General features: G+C 45.4%; 1 protein-coding gene across 1 annotated transcript in view; it reads right to left on the bottom strand.

The window, feature by feature from the left end:
• LOC103176335 (endonuclease/exonuclease/phosphatase family domain-containing protein 1) overlaps window positions 1–23,336 on the bottom strand; it is a 42,777-nt gene extending 19,441 nt beyond the window's left edge. Inside the window, exons 1-2 of the mRNA XM_042346044.1 lie at window positions 22,934–23,336; window positions 22,324–22,888 (exon numbers count right to left, since the gene is read on the bottom strand). Coding sequence (XP_042201978.1) covers window positions 22,324–22,888; window positions 22,934–23,249 — 881 coding nt within the window. The 5' untranslated portion in view covers window positions 23,250–23,336. The remainder of the gene's footprint in view (window positions 1–22,323; window positions 22,889–22,933) is intronic.
• Window positions 23,337–27,111: the final 3,775 nt, after the last annotated feature.

The following is a 27,111-nucleotide window of genomic DNA, read 5'->3' as shown; positions in this document are numbered from 1 at the left end:
TCACAGTGGTACAAATGTCAAGGCTATATTGGGTAACGTAGGGTAACAAAGTGCTGGTGGCTCAAACAATTGTTTATCTATTACATTTCTGACCAAATTCTTTCTTTCTGTTTTCACTTGACTCCAACAAAGGCTTATAAGGACTATTTCACGCTTCATGACTTCATGGTAAATTTAGATGCCACGTGTGTCATGAAGAATACAGGATATATTCCACTTTCTTACGCTGCTCTATAAGTACAGGTGACTTGGCTAATTGCTCCCCATCCCTCAGCGGATTGAGTTCAAGATATGTGTTCTCACCTTAAATCCTTCCACGGTCGCTCCGTGCCTACCTCTATAACCTCCTCAAACCAGCTTGCTTGATGTCCCCACTCTACCCGCCCCACCAAGAAGTCCTTTTAGCTCATTTGATAACTTCCCAGAATACACGCCCTACTGTTTCCCAATTGCAGGATTAAGCAGCTCTTTAAAATGGGTCCAGTTTCCTGGCATTCCTGCTAATCTTCTTTCAATTCAATCATCTCTGTATAAAGAAATATTGGACACTTTGGCAACAACAACAACAACAAAATTACATTTATATAGCGCCTTTCACGTCGGGAGGACGTCCCAAGGCGTTGGCCTACAGTGATGCTCATTGATTGGCATACTGTGTAAAGAGTGAAAACACTGCAAAAGCACCATCAAATCATCTGCCTAACTTACACGTTTATTCATGGGTTTATAGGGAAGTGATTTCTACAACTAGTGCAAACCGTGGAATAAAACAGAAATGGCCTGGCATTGACTTCAAGCTTTTCTGTCAGTATCTGAAAGAGGTTATTTCACTCCGAATTCTTCATCAGAACTTAATGTTTCTGATGAAAGGAACGGCATGAAACATTAACCTGTTTTCACTCTTCAGTGCTGGCTGACCTGCTGTGGATTTTGAGTATTCTAAGCTTTGGTGCAAAGTACGGATCAATCAAATAAAAAAAACTGAAACCACAATCATAACAGGAAATGATTTCATAACTTGAAAATTAAAGATATTAAGAGAGGCTCTAATTTTCTCCTTCTGCGACAAAACAATCCACCGATGCGGGCCACCAACCTCATTAGCTACAGTTACTATGAGCCCAGAGAGTTAACAAGACCAATGAACCATGGGGAGCCTCAACACCGTGCATATCCCAGCAAAAGATTGTGATCTGGAGCAGAAAAGCAAGCTGCTCCTTATTTTCCCCGTCCTCAGCCCAGAGGCAGGAGAAATTTAACCTGCATCACCCCAACTTAGCAACGACCGGGCACACACCAAAGATCAGCACTTTCAGATGGTTTAATTTTACTCCGTGTTCCTCTTTGCTCAAGTGCTGGAGCACTAATAATGGATCCCAGAAGATAATCACATTTATTTAGCTTTGCAGAGCCAGCTGGCAGGGCTGACATTCATTACTGGCTCCTTTTGCACACAGTTGACTCAAGCAATTTTGAGCCAGTCTTAAATATTTATTTAATTCAATTTGGTGAATGCATAAACTAATGCAAACTCCGCTCTGGCAATTGAACCTGTGCTGTTTGTTTTTGCAGAAGATACGTCAGTGTATCAAGTGGAGGTACGATTTATTTCAATTTAACATCTTGGAACTAGATGTTGGTTCTGGCGACCAGAGCAAAACAAATAGGGGAAAATGTTTACAGTTACTGCATTTTCCACAAACTGCTGCTAAGTAATTTTGAAAATCTTATTTAATATTAATAATCCTTGCATTAAAGCAATGTTTTAATAGCTAAAGGACATATGTAGTACATCAGATTATGTCTGGTGCCTTCATCGAAAGGAGCTTTGTATCTGAAGCCTCTTTTTTGAAGTCCCTTATGGCTTTGACAAAGGAGCACCATTGTAACCTTAAGTGTCTACTACCTTGAGAATTCCTCCTGAAGTGAAAGGCACTACGTAAATGCAATTTGTTGTTGTTGTTTCACTCTGGTTTCTGTAGCCTGTAACATTATGTTTTCCCCACTACCTTGACACAAAGCTGCTTCTCCTTCATACAACTCATTCTCAAAATGCTTTATGGTCACCTTAGGCTCTGTAATTGCACCTCATTTTCCAGAGACTTCTATCCCATTAATAATGAAATAACGTTGTTACTTTGCTCCTGAAGTAGCTAAACCTTTTGCAGAAAGTCTCACTGCACAGTTATATTTCACAAGGTTGTCACAGAGATGTCATCCTTCCTAGAGCGCACTGGCATTAAGCAGACATACACTTTGTTACAGCTTTCAGCGGTCTCTCAGTGCAATCAGCATAGTTAACTTGGCAGAGGATTATGTTTATAAAGTATGGAAAAAAATATGCTCAATTGACTTGTTGGGATTTTCTTGTTCTAACAAACCATGTACAATCGGCGGCAACAAGGACATATTCCAATTCATTCTTCAAGACGTTTAGGCAAACAGTGATCACATATCCTAACATTGCAAGTCTAAAATGTATTACAGTGGGCAGGAATGAGGTTAGAAATCCCACTGACAAGCACAAATTGTGCTCCGCAAGTAGATTGAATCTGAATGAAGTGCACCATACTTCCATTTACTGGAAGGAGGCCCTGTTTATAATAATAATAATCCTTGTATTTGATATAGTGCCTTATCCCGTCTTCTAGACATCTCAAAGCGTTTCACAGAATATACTGTGAAGTGAATTGACTATGTTTTGTGGGTAAAATGCGGCAGCCAATTGCGAACAGCAGTGTCCCACAAGCAGTTGTGGATTTAGTGACCAAATTATTATTATTATTATTTTTGAAGGGATTATAATCCCTGGAAAAGCAATCCGCCAAACACTTAACAAACCAGTTCCTACTTACTGCTAGGTAAACAGAGCCGTGTGAAGCAAGGAAACTTACCCAACGTTTCACTCACCCCAGGAATCAAACCCAGGTCCTCTTGCTTGCAAGGTGACTGCTCTAACCACTAAGCTACAGTACTGTTTGAATGTAATTTGTTATTGTTGTTGCACTCCGTAACATTATATTTTTTCCATCGCCTTGAGACAAAGCTGTTTCTCCTTCATAAAACCCATTCTGAAAATGCATTTATGGTCGTTCAAAATCACACATTTTAAACCCCATATTCCCAGAAAAACAGAACTGTGCCAATTTTGTACTTGTTTCATTGAGGATTGAAGAGTGCATCTCATCTCATCAGGGACCTTGTGGGCGCAGAATGCTTTGAACATGATAATGTTTCGAATGGGTTTAAGTTCCCCTCTAACATAGAATACAGGATAACATACACGACCAAGGCAAGTGAGTTTGTACAAAAATATAACTGCACAGCAGGAATAAAATTAACAGAAAAAAACTTAAGTTAACTGAAGAGAATATTATCTGTGGTGCAGATTATAGAAGAACTGAAACAATCTCAATTCATCAGTAACTTTTAACTCAGTTGCAATTTTCCAAGAAAGGCAAGTTGTATTCTTAGGATTATTTTCCTCACCTGGTATCCAAAGGAACAAGAAAAATAAAACTTAGGATCATACAAGTAAGAGTCACTTCCCTCCACTCCCGCTGTTTTGTCAAAATCTAACGTAGCGCTCTGGTCAGATTTCAAGTAGACAACAGTTTAGTTAGCTCTGAGAAGATTTCAAGTTCAGCAACATACAGAGAAAATTATCGAGCCATCAGTTTCACCATACAAGGAAGAAGAATTTTGCTTTGAGTCTATCAAAAAATACCAGAAAATTTAATTAGTTTCTCTACACATCAGTTCCAAAATGGTAAAGGATAGTGGTGGAGCTGAGCATAGATTCTCTTAGATCCTCTGCTTAGGTTCTCAATTAATTGGGGGTGGGGGTGGGGAGGGTGAAAGAAAAAGGACCTAAAGTCAGTGAATCACCTCCCCGTCAAAGGGTAAATTCAAGCATATTGCAGAACCTTAGAAGTAAGATTACCGAATAAAAAAAGACATGAGGATAAAGTGGACATGGCATGCATATATTATGCAAATAAAACACAGTCTACATCTATGGGTATGGAAAACAAAGTTTTAAAGTTTGCAGGTGACACAAAACTTGGAAACGTAGTAAACAGTGAAGAGAATACTGCAGGAGGACATATACAGTAATAAAATGGGCAGAAACATGGCAGATGGAATTTAATGAAGAGAAGTGTGAAGTGATGCATTTTTGGAGGAGGAATGAAGAGAGGCAATATAAATAATCATAATATAATAATATTGGATTAATGGAACAATTTTAAAGTGGGTGCAGGAGCAGGGAGACCTGGGGGTCCACATACACAAATGTTTGAAGATGGCAGGACAAGGCGACAAAGTTGTTAGAAAAACATATGGTATCATTGGCTTTGTAATGAGAGGCATACAGTGTAAAAGCAAGTTATATAAAAGGAAGTTATGTTAAACCTTTACAAATCGCTGGTTAGGTCTCAGCTGGAGTATTGTGTCAAATTCTGGGCACCACACTATAGGAAGTATGTTAGGAGCCTGGAGAGAGTGCAGAGAAGATTTACCAGAATTATGTCAGGGATGACGTACTATAATTATGTGGAGAGACTAGAGAGGCTCGGATTATTCTCCTCACAGCAGAGAATGTTGAGGGGACATTTAATAGAGGTGTTGAAAATTATGTGGGGTTTTGATAGAGTAGATAGGGAGAAACTGTTTCCTTTGACGGGTGGGTTGGTAACCAGAGGACACAGATTTAAGATAATTGGTAAAAGAACCAGAGGGGAGACATGGAGATTTATTTTTACCCAGAGAGTTGTTACGGTTTGGAATGCACTGCCTGAAACGGTGGTGGAAGCAGATTCATATTAGCTTTCAAAAAGGAATTGGATAGGTACTAAAAAAGGAAAAATTTGCAGAGCAGCGGAGTGGGACTAATTGGTAGTTCTTTCAAAGAGCTGGCACAGGCACAATTGACTGAATGGCCTCCTTTTGTGCTGTAAAGTTCTATGATTCTAAGTGAAAGGCACTATATCAAATGCAAGGATTATTTATTATTATTCTATGACCGACTACAAGGCCAGAATTACAAGACATGGGTTTAAAATGAACAGGCTTCAAGTGGTATCTAGACTTCAGAAGAAATGTTTCTTCCTCCACCTCCTCACCACCACAGAAAAATGGTTATATGGTGGGAATACGTAGTCAAAGTTTTAAGAGGAATAGCTGATGTTTATTGGTTGAACTGGATAAGTATCTGCTTTGCAACAGCACTGGAAGACACGGGTACAGATAAACTTGAGAAAATGCACTGCAGGACACAATATTTTCATGTCTCTGGTGTTTGGAAGGGGGGAGGCGAAGGGATGGAAAAAGAGCAGTCTTTGAAGGGAAGCGAGACAGGAATTAAATCATAGAGATTGTTGGATGGAGGCATATTCTGGAGGTTTGCCTTCATGATCTCTGGAGAGGAACAATTCATAATTTGAGATTTCATTTTACTTTTCTGAAACTATAATATATAGTGTGAACTCGAGGTTTATAAGACAACAACAATCTCCCTGGAGCAGAGAAGTTTCTATTCATTACCAAATAAACGGTTCCTCATTCTTTCTCCCTGGACGTTGGCACAATCCAACAACTGACTCAGTCCGAGAAGAAAAGTATTTTTAAAACAATTACTACTTGCAAGTTCTGTTTCTGGGCAACTGTTTTACAGGGATTACATTACATTCAATTCACACTCTGACACCAATACACCAAGCAATCAATTCACGCCTAAGCACCTCACTACCTCTCCGACCTGCTTACACCCCACTCCACTAATCCCTTTCCGCATACTCCCTCTGGCCTTCTTCATGCCTCTTGTCCCTTCCAGTCCACCACCTGCGGCTATGCTTTCAGTCACTATGGAACTATCTGCCTCAATCGCTCCACCTTACTCCGTCCTTGCCCAACTTCAGATTATATCTGAAGACCTTCCTCTGAATGCCTACAGTCACTTCCCCTCTCTCCCCAGCTGGGTGTCAAAGCCCACCATTGTTAAATATTCTGAGATTCCACCTGCCTGAAGAGTGCTATATAAATGCAAATTATTGTTGTGTTGTTACATAGTCACCAGAATTCTATTTAAATGGAAAGCCATGTGTAGTGGATCAGATGTTGAAAGCAGTCTCATTGGAAACGTATCAATTCTAAGACAAACAGAAAGGTCTTGTATATGAACAGATAGTACAGTATGCTCAAGAAAGTGGTGTCAGCATTGGTGAGATCAGATGGACAGACAACCCTGGCATCTGAATTTATGATCATTTGGTTCGAGTATAAACACCTTTGTGATACAATGCTCAAGAGAGATGTTGGAAGTCTGAACATGATGATTGATGGAATGTTATTCTGACATTAGCTGGTCTGCACCAAGTACACCTTGTGTAAAGCAGTTACTGCACAACCCATTAGGTTTCCTTTGCAATAAGCATTCTCTCAGTCTTCTCACTTAGATTTGCAATGTCTGCATTCAAAATTCTCCAACACCGAACACATCTCAATAATGGAAACTTGGTCATGGTGGTGGTGGTGGGGGTAGAAAGAGAGAAAGAGAAGGGTGAAATTAAAAACAATACAGCACAAGGTTATAAATCTGTTCTGTACACCCCAAGTGTAACAACTGTTCTGATTAAACTTGAACTCTGATGTGTGATGGTAGTATCTGAACAGGAAAAACATTCTCCTGGCATGACTTCAAACTGCAGTCTTTAAGATTTTAATGGGAGGTTTAAAAGCTAAGCCCTCAGCATTACTGCATCAGACAAGTCTGAAAACACCTTTAACAATTGACCAACTGCTGCAGCTGACCGTACACAAAATTAGAGGATAAAGCATTGAAAATGGGGGTGATAGCATGCTCACAATGGTGAAATCTGACCACACCTCATGCCATCAACTTTGCTGTGGCTGCAAAATAATTAAGTAGTGGAATGAGTATTATTAAAGGGAATTTATGGCTTTGTGTCAGGATATTAGTATAGGGATGGCATGGCTTAAAGTGGGCCCACAGATGACCTGTTTTACCCTGAGCCACAGTAGAAAGGAAGTCTAGCAAACATGGTCAATTTAATTGGGGTTGTGGGGAGAGAAGCCAAGTACAAAACCATCGGGTACAAAAGGAAATGTGCCAGCCAGTCTTGTAAGATACAGGGGCATGAGGAAAGAACGGGTAGAAAGGATTGCTCTTAAAAGAGCCATACAGACAGAATGAGCCGAATGACCTCTATCTGTGCGATAAATTTCCACGTAAAGTGCAACTACATTAAAGCGCCAGCTGGCCGGACCACGCATTAAAAAGTGTTTACCTTCAATGTCTGAGAGCACACTCATTTTACAGATAATTGGGTAAATAGTTCAAAAGAAGCTACCAAAAGTAAAACATTAATGTAAACTACATAAATAGAATAGAAAATTATAATAAATAATAATAATCCTTGCATTTGATATAGTGCCTTCCCACGTCGTTGAGACGTCTGAAAGCGCTTCACGGAATATACTGTAAAGTGAATTGACTGTATATTTTGTCAGCGAAAGGCGGCAGCCAATTGCGCACAGCAGTGTCCCACAAATAGTCATGGATTGAGTAACCAAATTTTGTTTTTCTTTTATAATTTTTGAAGGGAACATTACCCCCGGAAAAGTGATCCACCAATCGACTAACAACCGGGTTGCTACTTACTGCTGGGTAAACAGAGATTAGAGAAAATAGAATAGAATAGCTGTTGTTTTGGTGTTTCAATGTTTTTCCGGTTAACCTTATTCTTCTCTTGACAGCCCCTCCTCCCAACAAAGCTGATTTCAGTTTGCAGCACAGGCTCTCCCATCTTCAGTGTTGATACAAATAAAACAGTTCACTTGTTATTCAGCAGAATAGGAACAGCATTTTGACCTTTAACAATGTTCACTTATAATGGCAACTCATGTCCATAGCACCTTCTGCATTAATAAATAGCTGTACCCGTTGCAGCTACCCTTGTAACCGAAGGATCCGATAGGGAATGTAGATTAACACACAGTCATATCATCTTTATCTATAAATATCTGGGAGGACTCCTGTGGGAGGGCTCGTTTTGCGAGGGCTCAGTGGGAGGACTCGGTGCTTTTAAAATGTAATTTTGTTGTTGTTGCCACAGCTTAGCTTGGTGTGTGTTCTTTATTTTGTTCCTGCCACTTGGCTACGCGTGCTCTGTGGCACAGGATGCAACTGCGCCACATTGATTCGTCAGCCGGCGCGGCTACCAGGTATAGCTGCAGTGCGTGCGTACATACGTAGGTGCTCTGTGACGCATGATGCCACAGCACCGCATTGACTTGGCGACCACCAGGTGTAACTGCAGTGAACAACGCAAAACTGAAAATAACTCATAAACGATAGGAGATACCCAAAAACAAATATGCCCATGTCACTCCTAGTTACAAGACCTTTCCCATGAGGTATAAATCATGTCTCTACATCAATCGGTTATTGGGATCCTTCTTGAAGTGCAGACAGACATTGTCGTTTTATTAGTGTATATATGATATATATATACACATACACACACGAAGATAGATGCAGACTCATCCCCAGCGAATTCATTTGGAATAACTAACATGTTTGTAGAACAGCAACCCACAAATTGTATAGCGAAATTAATTTCCACGGTTTCTCACTTCAGTAAACACTAACATACCATTCTGTGGAAAACAAGTGTCATTTTTCTATAATTGGCTCTATTTCCATATGACCTCCCTAAACAGCAACAATACTGAAGTCAACATCAAACCAGTTATAAACTCTTTGCATTTTCACTCCCATATTTCTAAATATATACCAACGGCCTTTCAATCAGCTATGCAACACAAAAACTGTGCAACCACAGGATGGCCGATGCTTATTCTTCCGTCACTTCACTTCTTTTATTTCATATTAATGTCATCTTTTTCCGTCATTAGCCACCTTTGAAAATATTCTGCATTTGATTCTTATACACGTTGTACAGACCAATTCACTGAAGCCTTGAATTCAGTTTGCCCACAAAACACACACTCACTCATTTCGAATCCTGTAGTGTATTGGTTAGAGCACTCGCCTGGCAATGAGGACCTGCATTCGATTCCCGGGCAAGGCAAAACCTTAGGCAAGTTTCCTTACTCCACACGCCTCTGTTTAGCTAGCCTTAAGTAGGAACCAGTAACTTGTCAGTTGACTGGCAGATCGCTTTCCAGGGGGAATAATCCCTTAATAAAAAAACATTTTGGTCATTTTGTGCGATACTGCTGTGCCCAATTAGTTGATACGTTTCGCCCAAAGAATACACAGTCAATTCACTTTACAGTATATTCTGTGAAATGCTTTGAGACATCTCAACAACGTGATAACAACAACAAATTACAATTGCAGAGCGCCTTTCATGTCAGGAGGATGTCCCAAGGTGCTGGACAGTGCTAAGGCGCTATAGTAAATGTTAGGATTATTATTATATTGAAGAGCTTTGCGATGTCCTCCTGTTGTGAAAGGTGCTATACCTAAGCAAATCAAATTCCAAGGTTGCATCTTGAGAGCATTTGCCTGCAGGTTTAATAGAGAGAGAGGAATAATTCACATAGGACCTAAACTGGCTAAATAGGGCCCCCTTCACAGGTAACAACAGGGGCCCCTTCCAGGAATAACTAGCTAGTCAGATAGCTGATGAGGATGGATTTCTATATGTGTTAGACACCCAACTGAGCAAAACCAAGGAAAACTGCAAGAGTAAAGGTGGGGGAACTTCAAGAGTTTCAGGGATGCAGTCATCAGCCGACGCAGATTGTTTTTTACTCTCTCCCTTTCAATCGCTATTTATTTTGTGACTTCTGTACTTTTTAAGGGTTTGAAGATAGTTATGGGAACTATCCACTAGAACTCAAGGCTGGATGGGTTAGACCCACACCCACTAGATCCTTGTCATTCCTGGACTAGCTGTATCCCTTTTACCCCATTCTTCACATAACTATGCCTGTGGCTGTCTGTTTGTAATTTCATGGCAGGTGTTGATTTGCTTTGCAGATTATGGTTTACAAAAATTGTAAACATTGGATTGTTACTGTTTTTAATTAAAAATCAGCACAACGCAATCCGTAATCTTTTTTTCCAGCTTAGTCCAGCCGACTATGGGAACTCTCTCCTCGCCGGCCTTCCCGGCACCTCCCTCCACAAGCTGCAGGTCATTCAGAACTCTGCAGCTCGTGTACTGTCCCGCACCAGGCTTCGCGACCACATCACTCCCACCCTCGCTCGCCTCCACTGGCTCCCCATCCCCCAGAGGATTGAATTCAAGATCCTCATCCTCACCTACAAGGCCATTCACGGCCTTGCTCCCTCCTACCTCTCCAACCTACTATCCCCCTACCTACCTGCCCGTACCCTCCGTTCCTCTGGCTCCGGTCTGCTCCACGTCCCCCGCCCCAACCGCCCTACTATCGGTGGCCGGGCCTTCAGCCTCTCAGCCCCCAGGCTCTGGAACTCTATCCCCCAGTGCCTTCGCCGCTTCCTCCCTTTCCTCCTTCAAGGCCGGTCTCAAAACCTTTCTCTTTGACCGAGCCTTCAGCTCCCCTCTCGACTCTCTTCCTCCTCCCTCCCTCCCTTCCCTCCCCTCACCCTGACCATTTCTCCCTCCCTTCCCTCCCCTCACCCTGACCATTTCCCCCCTCCTCTCTCCTCCCTTCCCTCCCCTCACCCTGACCATTTCCCCCTCCTCGCTCCCTCCCTTCCCTCCCTCACCCTGACCATTTCCCCCCTGCTCGGGTCATGACCCAACTGTGCAGCGCCTTGGGACGTCCTCCTGACGTGAAAGGCGCTCTATAAATGGAATCTTGTTGTTGTTGTTGTAGTCTTATTGTAACTAAAATATTGCTTAAAAGTTAAGAGAAAACTATCTTCCAAAGTTCAACAAAAACAATTACATTGATATGACACCTTTCACGTCAGGAGGTTGAATCAAAGCATTTCAGAGCTGACTGGGAGACTGAGCTGGGGACGGAGGAGGGGGAAAAGAAAGATGATCAAAAACATTGTTGAAAAGCAATCCTTTTAACTTTCAAACTGATTGCTTGATGCAACAGACAAGAAGAATTTCTGACTGTATGTGTGCCCTCTGTACTAGTGCAGCAGAGCGACAAAGCTGCTAATGTAATTTCTTTCTGCTAAATTTCAATCAGCAGCTACCCTTCCTGTAAAACTGAAACAACAAGTTGCATTTATATAGTGCCCTTCACGTGGGGTAGCGTCCTGGTGCGCTTGACAGTGGCGGAGTCTGACTCCGAGCCGCGGGGAGAGGGCGGGTAGGAGGTGACCGTAAGCACGATCAAAAAGGAAGGTCTTTAGGCAGGATTTGAAGGTGATGACGGAGGAGGCAAGGCGGAGGGATCGAGGGAGAGAGTTTCAGAACGTAGTGGCTGAAGGCACGGCCACCGATGGTGGAGCGGAGAGCACGAGGGACAAATGGGAGACTGGAGCCGGCCGAGTGGAAGCAGCGGGTGGTGGAGTGGGGGGGGGGGGTAAGCAGGTCGGACTGGTAGGGAGGTTTGAGGTCATGAAGGGATTTGAAAATGAGTGAGAGGATCTTGACGGCGATCCATTTGGTGATCGGGAGCCAGTGGAGCCTGGCAAAGACTGGTTTGATGGGGGTACAAAGTTTTGTGCGGGTGGATATCCAGCAGCAGAGTTTTGTGTATGGTGCAACTGGGGCGATCAGTGAGGATGGCATTGGAATAGTCCGGCCGGGAAGTGACCAAGGTGCGGACGGGGGTTTCAGCTGTGTACGGACGGAGACGGGCAATGGTGACGGAAGTGAAAAAAAGCGCTCCTAGTCAGGGAATGGATGTGGGGTAGAAAGGAAAGCTGGGGATCGAACCTAATGCCTAAGCTGCACACACGTTTGGATAGTCTGAGGGAAAGCCCAGGGAAGTTGAAGAGTTCAGAGCCACAGAAGAGAAGATGTTGATGGGAGCCAAAGAGTATAGCTTCCGTTTTGCCAACGTTCAGCTGCGGGTAATTTGTGCTAATCCATGCTTTGATGTCCACCAAACAAGCAGCTGGAAGAGGAGAAGTAGATTTGTTTGTCATCTGCATACATGTGGAACATGACCCCATGTCTGTGGATGACATCGCCAGGAGGGAGCATATAGATGAGGAAAAGAAGGGGGCCAAGTATGCCTTGGTGTACCCCACAGGTGACCGGGCTGGGGGCGAGAGGAAAAAACATTTACCGAGATGAAGCGCTGGCGGTTGGTTAAGTAGGACTCGAACCATATGAGTGCGGTCCCAGGGGAGGCGGTGGAGGAGGATGGCGTGATCGACTGTGTCGAACGCAGTGGAGAGGTCCAGGAGAACGAGGAGGCAGAGGAAGCCTGGTCACAGAGAGAGAGAGGAGGCATTTGTTACTTTGACGTAACGGGACAAACAGGAGGATGGATTATTTACAAATAATTAGGATCATAATTACAAATAATTAGGATCATAATTACAAATAATTAGGATCAACCCCACTCAATCTGCTAACAGATGATTTTTAATATTTAAACATTAAATGCTGGTAGTGATCAGGAAACTGGCTGAGAGAAGTTGCTGAACCAAACATCAGAACGGAATTAACATGAGGAGCGATACAGCCATTCATCCAAGATGACTCAGATTCAACTGTGCATAAAAATTCAGTTTCAAGGCTCAATAAACACTCAAAAAAACAGCCTGCCGCACAGTCACACTGCTCGCTGTCTGCAAAAAGTTTTTAAAATCAAACTTTAACATTTTCTTAATTTTGAGTTTTTAAAAAAAAAATCTACCCAAGTTTTGAAATCATTACAGCTGAAGAAACTCCTTTTTCAAACTACAGAATTAAGCCAAGCATATTATCTAGATATATATATATATATGTATGTATATATATATATATGCGTGTGTGTGTTTTATGCTGGGACGCTATCCAGCGTGAAGGGCGCTATATAAATGCAAGTTGTTGGTTTATAAAATCTCTCCTGGTCGTATTATTGTCGCTATGGTTATGGAAACCTGCAGTGGTGGGGAAGCACAGGATTTGACAGAAGCCATTTTGGGGCTGAGCAGAACAGTCACGATCAGGACCCAAAAAACTACGCAGCAAAGTTGTGAAAGAAAGATGGGATGTGCTGGGAGCTGACATGCGCATTTTATCATTTAGAAACAGACTCCTGCAATGCCAGTTTTTAATTGAGATTCTAAAGAGATTCTGAGATCCGAAAATAATCTTTGTTGTGCTTTCTGGATCACGTCGGGAATCGAGTTAATAATGTGAGCAGTGCAGTAATGTGGCTGCTGCCGGCTGCAATGTCAGACCAGCCAGTGGATGTCATGTTAAATCAAGGTCCCATCTGCCTGTGTCAGGTGGATATGAGCCGTCTCAAAGCGCTTCACAGAATATACTGTAAAGTGAGCTGTCTGTATATTTTGTGGACAAAACACCAATTGCGCACAGCAGTGTCCCACAAACAGTCGTGGATTGAGTGACACAATGATGCAAATGTGCGCTGTTTTTATCCACAAAAAAAGTCACGACATTTGACAACAATTAATGCACTTATAAAGCACGTTGAGATGTTCAACATAAACATACATTTTTTTCTTCTTTTTTTCCCCCATCAGCTTCTTAAGATTGGGACCCTATCGTGAATCAAACTGTGTGGAAAAGGAGATCAATTGATAGCCATTGACAGTCTCTTCTGTTAACGTGTTTTTAAAGCCAGTGTGTGGGGCAGGTTACAGCAAGTGGGGTTCGGAGACTGTGCATGGTGCAGACCAGGGAAAACATTCCTCCTCCTCCCCCCCCCCCACACACACACACACAGGCTCTCGTTCCCCCACATATGACCCATTCAGTAGGGGGATAAACTGTCTTCCATTTATACCACTTGTTGATCATGAGAAAGTCCAATCACAAATTATTTAAAAATATTTTTACAATCTTGCAAATAAAATGTCTTGCTTTTCCAAACAGAAGAGTGCCACCATCCCATCGAAGAGAAACAGTAACTGACTGTTGAGCCAGTACACAGGTGTTCCAGCTCAAGAGAAAGACTCACAAACACGTAGTCCGCCAGTGACAGACTGTACAACACCAAAACCTCCCCGAAGATTACCACTGGACGTTTAAAGACACAAATGCATTCTGCATTGGAACCGGCTGTAATGTTTCAGCAATTACAATCTATTGGAATAACCGCACAAACAGGAAATCAAAGGGCTCAGTCATATCCATGCATTTAACAAGCAGGAACAAAAACAAATGGTCAGATGCTGAGTACAGCACAGGAACAGAGCGACGATTGAAGCTCTCCAACCATTAGATCATGATAAAGAGTGTCATTGGCTGCAGCTATCAACACCGGGGCTGTCAGAATAACACAAACTGTAACATGGTGTTGCTGTATCTTACAGAGCCATGGCTAGAACCTGTGTAAAAAAAAAAGCCCTTAATGCGACTTGCTCCTTGTTAAGCCTACTGCTCCCCCGTTAGGAGAAACAAATGGTTAGGAAGGGGAAAGCGAAGTGGAATGAAGTCTGTGATACTGCACAAGCGTAAACACTGGTGTTCCATCCCTGTTCAGAAGCAATTTTTTTTTAATAAAAAGTGAAAAAATGTAATTGAAACTAAACTTGTTGCTATGTGGCAAGTAAGTGCAAAATCGTTCTGTGGATGGGTTAAAGATTTTCCTGATGATAACTCGCATGCCTCATTCTCATTTCCCTCCTCCCAGTTAAATTCAGAATCCTGCTGGTCTGACAGTCCAGGTTGACACTGCAGGCAGCGCTGGGGAAATCAATGCATGGTCGAAGGTGCCGTACTTCGGATGAGATGGGTCCTGGCCACCAGTCATTCAAAATGCAAATAAAATGGTCATTCATTTCATGTTTGTTTAGAGGACATTGCTGCGCTCAAATTGGCTGCTCCATTCACCTAAAAAGTACAGTCACTAGACTTTACAATAAATCCTGTGAAGCGCTTTGAGACATCTCAAACATGCTAAGGTTTTATACCAAATACAAGGATTATTAGCAGTAGTACATTGAGGTGGCTTTGCCCTGTGCTGTCCATGGGAGCAGCTCTAAGGAATAGATTTCTGTGTGAGCTCCTTCTAAACAGTCAGGCAACCTCCTAAACTTGAGGGAAAAATAAGTAAAATCTGCAATTACAATCAGTCACTCTGGTTCAGAGCCACTGTGATGTAGCCAAAGGCGACATAAAATAGAAAGCTGAAGAGAATCTCTCCTGAATAAACTTCTAAGGAAAGTAAGGACACATTTTCCATGTCTGACAGTTTCAATGGCAATACTCAAACCATCACTGTAGTGTGTAAGCGCAAAAGTACCGTTAAGAGCTTCGATAAATCTCTTTCAGAAGCCATTACTTCAAGGATTAAAAACGTGAACCTTAAGAAGCATAAAACAACATTTATATGGTTCTTGGCACTAAAGAAAACCACGGACACTGAATGTGAAATGGCACCCAAATATTTGGCTGCAGCCCAGTGACTCTTGCACTAGTAAACATTACTTTTATGTAATTGTTGAAGTAAATGGTGCTGGCAGGAAAATTCTCATTTAGGGAACTACTTCTGCAACACAGTTGTACCAATCTATGCAACTGTAGCTACGTAAGCCAACAGATGTGCCACAGTGAAGAATGCACTGGTCTTAAGTCCGCAGAATACAATAATGCAGAGACATGTTTTCAGTTGATTTTCTATAGTCTGAGGAGGAAGGATCCCACTACAATTGTGCTATGTTCATTCAGATAAAGAAAAAAATAATCCTTGGATTTGATATAGGACCTTTCACGTCAGGAAGAAATCTCAAAGCGCTACACAGGATGTACTGTAAACAACAACAACAACAAGATTTCATTTATAGAGCGCCTTTCACGTCGGGAGGACGTCCCAAGGCACCCCCAAGTGCAGTGACTTGCTTTTTGTAGGCGGATAAGTGCACTTCTGGACAGTGATGTAGCAAAAGCCGTCGGTGTATTATCAAAAATTTAAATACAGTGAATAGAGAGAGGTTTCAACACTCCAAACAACCAACACAAGAATTCTGTCTCTCAATTACATTTGCGGACAGTACCGTTAGAACCATCTGCTGTGTCCTCTGAGTCAACTGGTGAATAAAATCAATAGCACAAGATCTGTAAAATGCACTTCATATCCTGTGAATAAGCTCGATTCCCTTTGTATCAGAGGCAACTTAAAATAAATCAAGAAAAATAACACTGTGCTGTGCTTCTAATGCATGCAAAAGGATTATATAAATTCCAACACAATACTTCAAAACATTTCATGGAACACTGAAGCATTCTTCTCCTGTGTATATGAAAACAAATTTAGTTGGGGGTAAAATATGAATATCCAATAAAGTACCTGTTATGCGTTTCTCAGAAGAATGCTTGTGCCCTCTGGAACTCCATCCCGCAGTCCCTCCGACTCGCCCCCTCCCTCGCCACCTTCAAGACCCATCTCAAGATCCTCCTCTTCGACCGTGCTTTCGATCTCCCGGCCTCCCCCCTGCTGCCCTCCACCCTCCCCCACCACCAGCTCGGGTACATAACTCTGTCTGTCCAGCGCCTTGGGACGTCCTCCCGATGTGAAAGACGCTTTACAAATGTAATTTTGTTGTTGTTGTTGTGTCCTACTGAGGATGGTGCCATTCAGTTTACATAATTAAAGCCTATTTGAGACATTTTCTAATGTTCAGCAATAGGTTTCTGTAAATTTCTCTTGTGTTTTTCTGGAGTCAGCTTAACTCACGGAAGGAAGGCTCAAAGATTTGCAAGAGGAAAAATGTTTTGAATAAAAGGCTTAAATGGCAGTGGACAAAAAGGCTCTGTGCTATAATTACACTTTTTTCGAAAAAAAAGAAAAACGTGGATAAAAGATTGAGTTTTAATCTTGGTGGTATTAAATCTTGTCCATCTACAGAAATGGGTCAACAGCAATATGTGCTTTAATATCACATAGAATGGAACGAGATTCATCAGCTACACTTCATAAAACTAACCAAATCCAGACTTCTCCACTTGGCTCCATACAACACATTGCTGCATTTACCAAACACAAGTCTGACATTTAGTACACAGCACACTGTATGTGGACATATATGTGTGTGTGTGTGTGGGTAGGTATGTGTATATATGTGTGCGTGCATGCGTGCAGTTGTGTAGTATAACAGCTTTGCACACACAAAAACTGTTGTGGAAACACAGTTGTTGTTAAAGCCTCTCAGTAAATACTTAAGTTTAAAACAATAATAATGATCCTTAATAATAATAATAATCCTTGCATTTGAAATAGCGCTTTTCACGTCTTCTAGATGTCCCAAAGCAGAAGACACAGAACACACTGTAAAGTGAATTGACTGTATATTTGTGGGTGAACGCGGCAGCCAATTGCGCACAGCAATGTCCCACAAACAGTCGTAGATTGAAAATGACCAATTTATTATTGCTTTTGGAGGGATTATTATCCCTAATCACGTCTTCGAGACTTCTCGAAGCGCTTCACAGAATATTCTGTAAAATGAATTGAATGTATATTTTGTGGGACACTGCTGTGTGCAGACAATTGCACACAGCAGTGTCCCACAAACAGTCGTGGATTGAGTGACCAAATTATTATTATTATTATTTTTTTCTTGAGGGATTATTATCAGACATGTGAAGTAAGGAAACTTGCCGAAGGTTTTGCCCTGTTGGGAATCGAACCCAGGTCTCTCGCAGGACTCCTGTAGTAAATCCACGACTGTTTGTGGGACACTGCTGTGTGCAATTGGCTGTCGTGTTTCCCCCACAAAATACAGTCAATTTACTTTGCAGTATATTCTGTGAAGATGTCTTCTAGACATCTAGAAGACGTGATAAGGCGCTGTATCAAATGCAAGGATTATTATTATTGTTAATCTTTTAAACTTAAGGTTTGGTAAATGCAGCAATATGTTGCATGGAACAAAGTGGAGAAGTCTGGATTTGGTTAGTTTTATGAAGTGTAGCTGATGAATCTCGTTCCATTCTATGTCGTGTTAAAACACCTATTGCTGTTGACCCATTTCTGTAGATGTGGACAAGATTTAATACCACCAAGATTAAAACTCAATCTTTTATCCACGTTTTTCTTTTCTTTAGAAAAAAAGTGTAATTAATGCCAACATTGTCAAATGGCTTAGAAAAACAAGGATCAACCATTGGCACAGCCGAGTCCAGCCACTTCATTAAGTTAGATTAATGGCAAACTTTCCAGTAAGCAAAGTTTATACACAAGTTGTGCACAGTTGGCACGTTTAATTGAGTCACAACACATTACCACTTGGTACTTGGGGGTGGTGGGGGAGTTTTTTGAATTTTGCCTTCACTTTTCACAACGGAGAGTAACATTTAAATAAAGGATTATAAAAAAGTAATGGTTGAATGTACGGATGATTTGTCCCTGAGCTATGTATATATATATACACACACACATATGTATATAATAATCCTTGCATTTGATATAGCACCTTCATCTCAAAGCGCTTCACACAATAGACTGTAAAGTGAATTGACTGTACATTTGTGGGCGAAACATGGCAGCCAATTGCGCACAGCAGTGTCCCATAAACAGTCGTGGACTGAAGTGACCAATATATTATTGTTTTTTGGGGGGGATTATTATCAGGCGTGCGGAGTAAGGAAACTTGCCCAAGATTTCGACCTGCTGGGAATCAAACCCAGGTGTCTCGCTTGTAAGGCAAGTGCTCTAACCACTATATATGTTGTTCAACAGATAGTAAGCAGATAGTACACCAGTCAGAGTGTACCCTCACCAATGTTTCACATGGCTGATACTAAGACACCGAGGCCATCCCAGGTGAGATAGAAACAAACCAGTGGATTGGATCTGCGCGACTCAGTTTCAAGCCAGGTTAAACCTTCACCATTTTGGGTGTGTGGTGGGGGGGGGGGGGCAGATACTACAAGCTGTGAACCTGGAGCTGTAAATGATACCCTTGTATACGTAACCTATTAGCATTCACTCCAAAATTTCCGTCATAATTTTTTTTCCAATGAAAATAAAATTTCCCTCCCCATTCTCTCTCCTCACCCCCGCCCATCCACCCACTACATCGTCCATGTATATTTTACACAAATGCTGAACCTATGTGTACACATTAGGCGACAAAAAGCAAGTATTCTCAATCGATAAAATATTCATTTCTCTGTGGCTCCCATCGTGAATCCTGAAGGCCACTATGTTGCTCCACTATGTCTCGTAATAATAACAATAACAAATAACAAAATAACAAAATAACAAATAATAATAACAAATAATCCTTGAATATAGCGTTTTTCAACAACAAGAGCCAACAAGTTGCATTTATGGATCGACTCTCACGTCGGGAGGACATCGCAAGGGGCAGGACAGTGAAGGGATTGCACACGAGCTGGGGATTGGAATCAAGACGGGTGAAGGGCAAGGGGAGTTGGGGTGGGAGGATGCCACGGTCAAAGCGGAAGGTTTTGAAACGACGAGAGGACATTAAAGCACTTCACAGAATTCACTGTAAAGTGTAGTGAGTGTACTTTGAGGTCAACACAGCAGCCAGTTATGCACACAGCAATGTCATGGCTGTCATCCTAACTGCTTCTCAGACAATATTCAAAACCAAATCAAGTGGTGCATTAATTGGACAAGACAGTTAACTATCACGGTTTCAAACTCTTGTCTACGTATTAGTTCTTCAGGGGAACTGTGCCATGTTTTCACAGCTCCGATTGTTTCCGGTTTTCTCGTACAAGGGCTGACTGGGCTCACACGGCATCCTTTGAGCTGAAAGCACAAACTGTACAAACTCTGCACTTGCTGCAGCAAAGAACGTGCACTACACGGAGAGAGGTATCCAGACTACAGAAGGCAACACGGCACAGTACTGCAGATGAGAACCGCAGGGGAAAGCGTATGTCAGGGCTTTCTTTGCTGCTCCTTTACTGAACAAGATCCCTGTGTATAGATGACTACGGTGAGGTTGTGCAAAAGGGGATCAATGAACAGGGTTCTTAATTATGAAAGTCCACGCAATACAAACCAACACAAAGCACTTGCGTCTTGACCACTAAACTACCAATACTCTTATACTGTACTGAGAACACTCTCCTCCCTCGGCCACACAGTTTTATCTTTTACATTTTTAAATCTGGAAATGATTACGTCAGGGAAATGAGATAGTGGCAGCAGAGTCTACGCAGCACCTTGTAAAGCTTCAATTACAAGACTGAAACCAGGAACCAAAGTGACGTCCAGAGTGTGTGGTTGGGGGGGGGGGGGGGGGGTGGGATGGATGACATTAAACAGCCGTTCCCACAAAATGTCACAGCATTCGGTCAAGAGTAAAAACATTAAAAATGCTGAATTAACCTTTCTCCTAGAACTTAGGGCATGTCATTTGGCAGAGAGACACACACACAGCGGAGGACTTTACAGAGGAGTTGTTTGTTTTGCAAAAATGCCTTTCTTAAATTAAACCTCGACACCGAAAACTGCGGACGGCAATCCTTGTGCGCTTCGGAATGTTTTAAGCTATAATTAATCAGGGATCCCATTCAATTAAGTAAATGGGTGGTGTGTGTGTGTGGGGGGGGGGGGGAGAGGAGGGATTACATCTGTTTCTGAGAGAAGTTTACAGCTTGTTTGAGCATTTGCTTATAAAGCAAAGACTGTCAGGACCTGAACCCTGACAACGTTTCACACACATCAATTTCAGTTGGTGTAACTAGTGATACACCAGAGAGACACAGACACACCGACACACACACACAGACACATAGCCACACACACACACACACACAGACACGCACACACAGACACACAGCCACACACAGCCACGCACACAGCCACACACACACACACACAGCCACACACACACACACACAGCCACACACACACACACAGCCACACACACACACACAGCCACACACACACACACAGCCACACACACACACACAGCCACACACACACACACAGCACACACACACACACACACACCACACACACAGCCACACACACAGCCACACACACAGCCACACACACACACAGCCACACACACACACACAGCCACACACACACACAGCCACACACACACACAGCCACACACACACACACAGACACACAGACACACACAGATACACAGCCACACACACACACACACAGCCACACACACACACACAGCCACACACACACACACAGCCACACACACACACACAGCCACAACACAACACACACACACAACAGCCACACACACACACACAGCCACACACACACACACAGTCACACACACACACACAGCCACAGCCACACACACACACAGATACACACACAGATACAGAGCCACACACACAGATACAGAGCCACACACACAGATACAGAGCCACACACACAGATACAGAGCCACACACACAGATACAGAGCCACACACACAGATACAGAGCCACACACACAGATACAGAGCCACACACACACACACACACACACACACAGGGGCTGTGGAGAAAATAAGTGCATTGACCGACAGTTCCCGGCAGAGCGCCAGTGGACAGTGAACCGCACACACATGACCTGTCAGCCATCGGACACGGCTTCTCCGTCTGTGACACCGTGAGAAGGAATTGGGGAGTGGGTGAGGGGGGAGTGGGTGAGGGGGAGTGAGTGGGGGGGAGTGGAGGAGGGGAGGAGTGGGTGAGGGGAGAGTGAGGAGGGAGGGGGAGGAGTGGGGGGGAGTGAGTGAGTGGGGGGAGTGAGTGAGTGGGGGGGAGTGAGTGGGGGTGAATGAGTGGGGGGGGAGTGAGTGGGGGTGAGTGAGTGGGGGTGAGTGAGTGAGTGGGGAGTGAGTGAGTGGGTGAGGGGGCAGTGAGTGAGGGGGGAGTGGGTGAGGGGGGAGTGGGTGGGTGAGGGGGGGGAGTGAGGAGGGGGGGAGTGGGTGAGGAGGGGGGAGTGAGGGAGTGGGGGGGAGTGAGTGAGTGGGTGAGAGGGGAGTGAGGAGGGAGGGGGAGGAGTGGGTGAGGGGGGAGTGAGTGGGTGAGGGGGGAGTGAGTGGGGGAGAGGGGAGTGAGGAGGGGGGGAGGAGTGGGGGGGAGTGAGTGAGTGGGGGGAGTGAGTGGAGGTGAGGGGGGGGGGAGAGTGAGGGTGGGAGTGGGTGAGGGGGCAGTGAGTGGGTGAGAGGGGAGTGAGTGGGGGAGTGGGTGAGTGGGGAGTGGAGGGGAGTGAGTGGAGGGGAATCAGAGCCCCAGTGAACCCCGTGGCGGAGCCGTTTACCCGCTCTCCAGGAGGCTCATGCACACGACCTCTCGGACTCCGGGGTTGTTGGCCTTCTCGGCGGAGCAGCGCTGCAGGTTCCAGCTGCCGAGCCTCAGCACCCGCCCCCCGGCCCTCAGGCCGCCGAACGCCTCCACGCTGGGCCGCGCCGCCACGACCTGCGCGGGGCCGCCGGGGGGCAGATCCAGGTCCAGGTCCAGGTCCTCGCTGTGCAGACTGAGGGAGGTGGGGCTCGGGTGGGGCCCGGGCCCGGGCCCGGGGCTGAAGTGGAGGCCCCCGTTGGTGTGCGCGGCGGACGGGGGTCGGGACCGCTCGGCGGCGGCGGCGGCGGAGGCGGAGGCGGCGGCGGAGGCGGAGGCGGAGGAGGCCCCGAGCAGCTCGTCCGGGCTCCGGCCCGGGCCGCGCCGCTGGCGGGAGCCGACGACCACGACGACGGCGTCGGCCGCCGTCCGGCTCGGGCCCCGTCGGCCGTTTGCCGTCTCCGTGGCCGTGGCGACGTCGAGCGGGGCCGCCTCGGCGGGGTCGCCCCGCGGCGGAGAGCCGGGAGAGTGCTGGGCCGAGCCCCCGCCTCCTCCTCCTCCTCCGCCGCCCCCTCCTCCTCCTCCTCCGCCGCCCCGACCGCTGACGCAGATCTCCGGCTTGATGTGCTCCAGCCTGGCGGCCCCCACCCCGCTCACCAGCGCCAGGTCCTCCACCTTCTTGAAGCCGCCGATGCGCTGCCGGTAGTCCACGATGTTGCGGGACACGGCCCGGCCCACCCCGGGCAGGGTCATCAGCTCCTCCTCCGTGGCCGCGTTGATGTTCAGCCGCTCCGGGGGGCGGACCGAGACGTTGCTGAAGTTACAGGCCGCGCTGAACTTGCGGCGCCGACCGCTCTCCAGGGGGTCCCGCGGGATGGAGCGGTGGCAGCCCAGGGTGCCCCCCATCGCCGGTCCCCCCTCTCTCCCGAGCCGCCGCCGCCGCCGGGGAGCTGCCAAGGGGTCATCCGCTCCCACTCCCCCCTCTCCCCCTCCACCGACCCCGAGAGTCCGACTGACCGCTCAACCGCACCCGGTGCGCTCTCGGGTCTCAGGTCCCACCCGCGCGCGTGTGTGTGTGTGTCTGTCCTCTCTCTCGCACACACTGCTCTGAACCCCCCGGGGGGGGGGGAGGACCGGATGGTTTAAACACACCAGAGAGGGGGGAGGGGGGGGGGGACGGGACTGGGTGTCCTGTAGTGACCCCCTCAACCGCTGTGGCGGTCACAAGCGTCAGTTAACCGCAGCCCCCGGGGTTTCCGCGGACAGACCCGACCCGACCCGACAGCTTCACTCTGGATTTTACATCCCCTTTTTTTTTTCCCCCCTCTCTCACTCTCTCTCTCTCTCTCTACGGCAAAGTGTTGGGTTTTGCAACGAGAGCCCTTCTCTCTCTCTCTCTGTCTGTGTGGGTGGGGGGGAGGGGGGGGGGGTGAGGGGGTGGAGGGGGGGGAGGGGGGGGGGGGGTCCTGGTCGGGCTCTGCTGCTGAATTCAAGAGCGGTAGATGCAGACGCGGTGCCAAACTCGTTCAGTCAAAGCACTGGGAAGCGTTCAGCAGCCGAAACGCACCACTGCACTGGCACTTCATCTGCTGAGAGGGAGGGAGGGAGGGAGGGAGAGGGAGGGGGTGGGGGGAGTGCCACCAGGACCTCCAGCTGACTGACCACCAATAACTCAGGGGCAAGTCATGTGCTGCGATCTCTCATGACAGACAGTGATGGAGGAGGGGGGGAGTGGTGGGGGGGTGTAGTCTGCGGTGTAAAGGTACAGCTCTGCACAGGGTTGGGAATCCCTCGTTCCTTTGGATTCTTCAAGTCGTTGGAAGTGAAAAGCAGCGAAACATAATATGCGTCTCCGCCGCCGCCTCCTCCTCCTCCTCTCCACCCCCTCAGCTCCTTTCTTCAGGACCTAAGCTTGCCGTGTTTTGTTTGTGCGAGCAGGCGGCTGGCGTGCACTTGCCAGGAGTTTCGCTGCTTCCCTGTAAAAACAGTCATGAGTCGGTTAATGTTCAGCAGCTACTTAACGTGGTTTAATCACAGCTAAGCACAGGGATCACGGTCACGTTTACGCACAGCAACTTGTATTTATACAGTGCCCTTCGCCCAGGGCACCGTCTCGGAGCGCTTAACAGTGGTGGAGCCTGACACCGAAACGGAGAAGGTGAACAGAAGCATGGTCGAGGAGGAAGGTCTTCAGTCGTGATCGAAAAGAGGGGAAGGAGGGGGCAAAGTGGAGGGATTCAGAGACAGAGAGAGAGAGAGTTCCAAATCCTTCGGGTGTAGTGGCTGAAAGCGTAGCCGCCAATGGTGGAGGGGAGGGGACGAGGGACAAGCAGGAGGCCAGAGCCAGCCAAGCGGAGGCTGGTAGTGGAGTGGGGAGAGAGCAGGTCAGAAAGGGAGGGAGGTACCAGGGCATGAAGGGGTTCGCAGATGAGTGAGAGGATCTTGAAATCGATCCAATCTGTGGCAGCGAGCCAGTGAAGCCTGGTGAGAACTGTTTTGCTGGGAGCATGGAGTTTATTGTGAGTGAATATATATATAAATTATATATATATATATAAAATAGCATAAATAAGTCAGGGTTCTGGAGCAAATCTGAGTTTTTCATCACTCTAATTGTTTTTTTTTGCAAATTGCAAATTCAACTGTTGCACATACAATAACACAAAATACAGCAGCTCACAACAGTCTGCTCCTCCCTCAATATACCAGAAGAAGTTCACTGTTTCATTTTGCATCTCCCACATGTCAAGCATCTTGTCAGCCTGGCTTACAGCAACAACAACAACAACAAGATTCCATTTATAGAGCGCTTTTCACGTCGGGAGGACGTCCCTACGTGAAAGGCTTAGTTGCACTCTCTCCTCTAAGTCAGAAAACTCTCCATTGGGCTCACAGGTTAACACTCCAGTATAGTGTTGGATGTGCTGCATTGTTGGAGGTGGGGAAATTACACACTTGCCGTACTTCAGATGCAATGTTAAACTAACGTCTGGCTGTGCAGGTGAATGTAAAAGATCCTCTGCATCTATTCAAAAAGAGAAGGGAGTTTCTCCTGGTGTCCTAGCCAAGAAGTCCACCAGATAAAATTGATCATTCATTTCATAGATGTTTGTGTGCACAAATTGACTGCTGCATTCACTTACAAAATACATTCAGTACAGTTTACAATTATTCCTTTGAGACATTCTCCTGATGTGAAAGGCGCTATACCAAATGCAAGGATTTTCGCAGCATCTCCCTGAGATAACTTTTTTTTTGGTCAGCTGGGTGTCTGGCACGTGTGCTAACAAATCACCGCGCTTAAGAGGATCCAAACCAAGCTGAGATTTCCAGGCATCCCACCTACACATGGAGATTCCAGAGAGAGATTGTTGGAATGGAATGCGCACTCTCTTCCTGGAGGGACGCATCCTGCTTACCTAATTTCGGAAAGTATTAGACGCAGGTTGGACCTCAGAGTGTGCGGTGGGGTAACTGCTGGAGTCCAACCAGCTAAAACCACATAGCTTGCCATTGATATTTCTATCTAGCAAACTTTCCCACTGCTTGTCCAGCTAAGAGTCCTGTAGCTCAGTGGTTAGAGCACTCGCTTTGCAAGTGAGAGACCTGAGTTCAATTCCAGGCAGAGGGCGAAACCTTGGGCAAGTTTCCTTACTCCACACAGAGCCTAATAATAATCCCTCCAAAACCAAAAACAATAATAAATTGGTCACTTTCAATCTACGACTGTTTGTGGGACATTGCTGTGCGCAATTGGCTGCCGCGTTCGCCCACAAATATACAGTCAATTCACTTTACAGTGTGTTCTGTGAAGCGCTTTGGGACGTCCTCCCGACATGAAAAGCGCTATATAAATGCAAGGATTATTATTATTAAGATCACCGTATCCGTTAGGTCTTTGGCTTGCAGGGTTAACAGGAGCTGAGTGGGATGACTCCCTGCCCTCAGTTACTTTTCATATCCTGCCGATGAGCTAGGCTGCCTGTGCGATCATCGGCAGAGCTAGTCGATTGGCGAATCGATTTTCTGGGGATAATAATCCATTCAAAATAAATAAAGGATCATTATTATTATGTTACCTTGGAGCCAGTTCAGCTCTAACAAGGGCCCTCCCCACCAAGAAGGATAGTCACGTTTTAATTATTAAAACAAAACTATAGAACTATGACATATCATTGACGCTCAATTTCATAATGAAAGTAGAAGGAGAAAAAACACGTGAACCGTGGATATTGTATGTCAATTTCTCAGAACAATTAGGAAATCCTGGCACACGTGACTGACAATGCTAGAAATTAGGGCCAAATCTAACTTGTAAAAACACACAAAAACAGATAGCATTCCCCAGCGTGATGTCCTAGATTTTACAGAACTCACATAGTTTATTGTACAACAGCATCGTTTCTTTAAGAATAATAAACTGGGAGTGGGCAGGCACTAAATATCTCCCTGCACAGTTATATAGTGCGCCTCACTATTCCATGGGTTTTATACGTAACGTGGTTGTAGAGTGAGGTTCAATGATGTCAACTTTGGGAGTGACTGTGAGAGGACTATAAACGGGCATATTTATAATTGCATGATCTCACTTTAAGGATGCCCCCCCCCCCCCCACTGCCGTCCCAACAAGACTGTTCTAATAAGGCCGGGCTGAACTGGTGGTGACGCTTTACTGTTTAGAATGACACTTTTGGGTTACTCAGCATCAACCTCGCAGCCGTGGTTGGATGGACTGAACCGCAACAATCCAGGGTTAACGAAAAGCAGC

Source organism: Callorhinchus milii, unplaced genomic scaffold, assembly GCF_018977255.1.
Source record: "Callorhinchus milii isolate IMCB2004 unplaced genomic scaffold, IMCB_Cmil_1.0 Scaffold2, whole genome shotgun sequence".
Classification (NCBI taxonomy): Eukaryota; Metazoa; Chordata; class Chondrichthyes; order Chimaeriformes; family Callorhinchidae; genus Callorhinchus; species Callorhinchus milii.
Note: the sequence above shows the minus strand (reverse complement) of the source record. Positions and strands in the feature narration are given on the sequence as shown.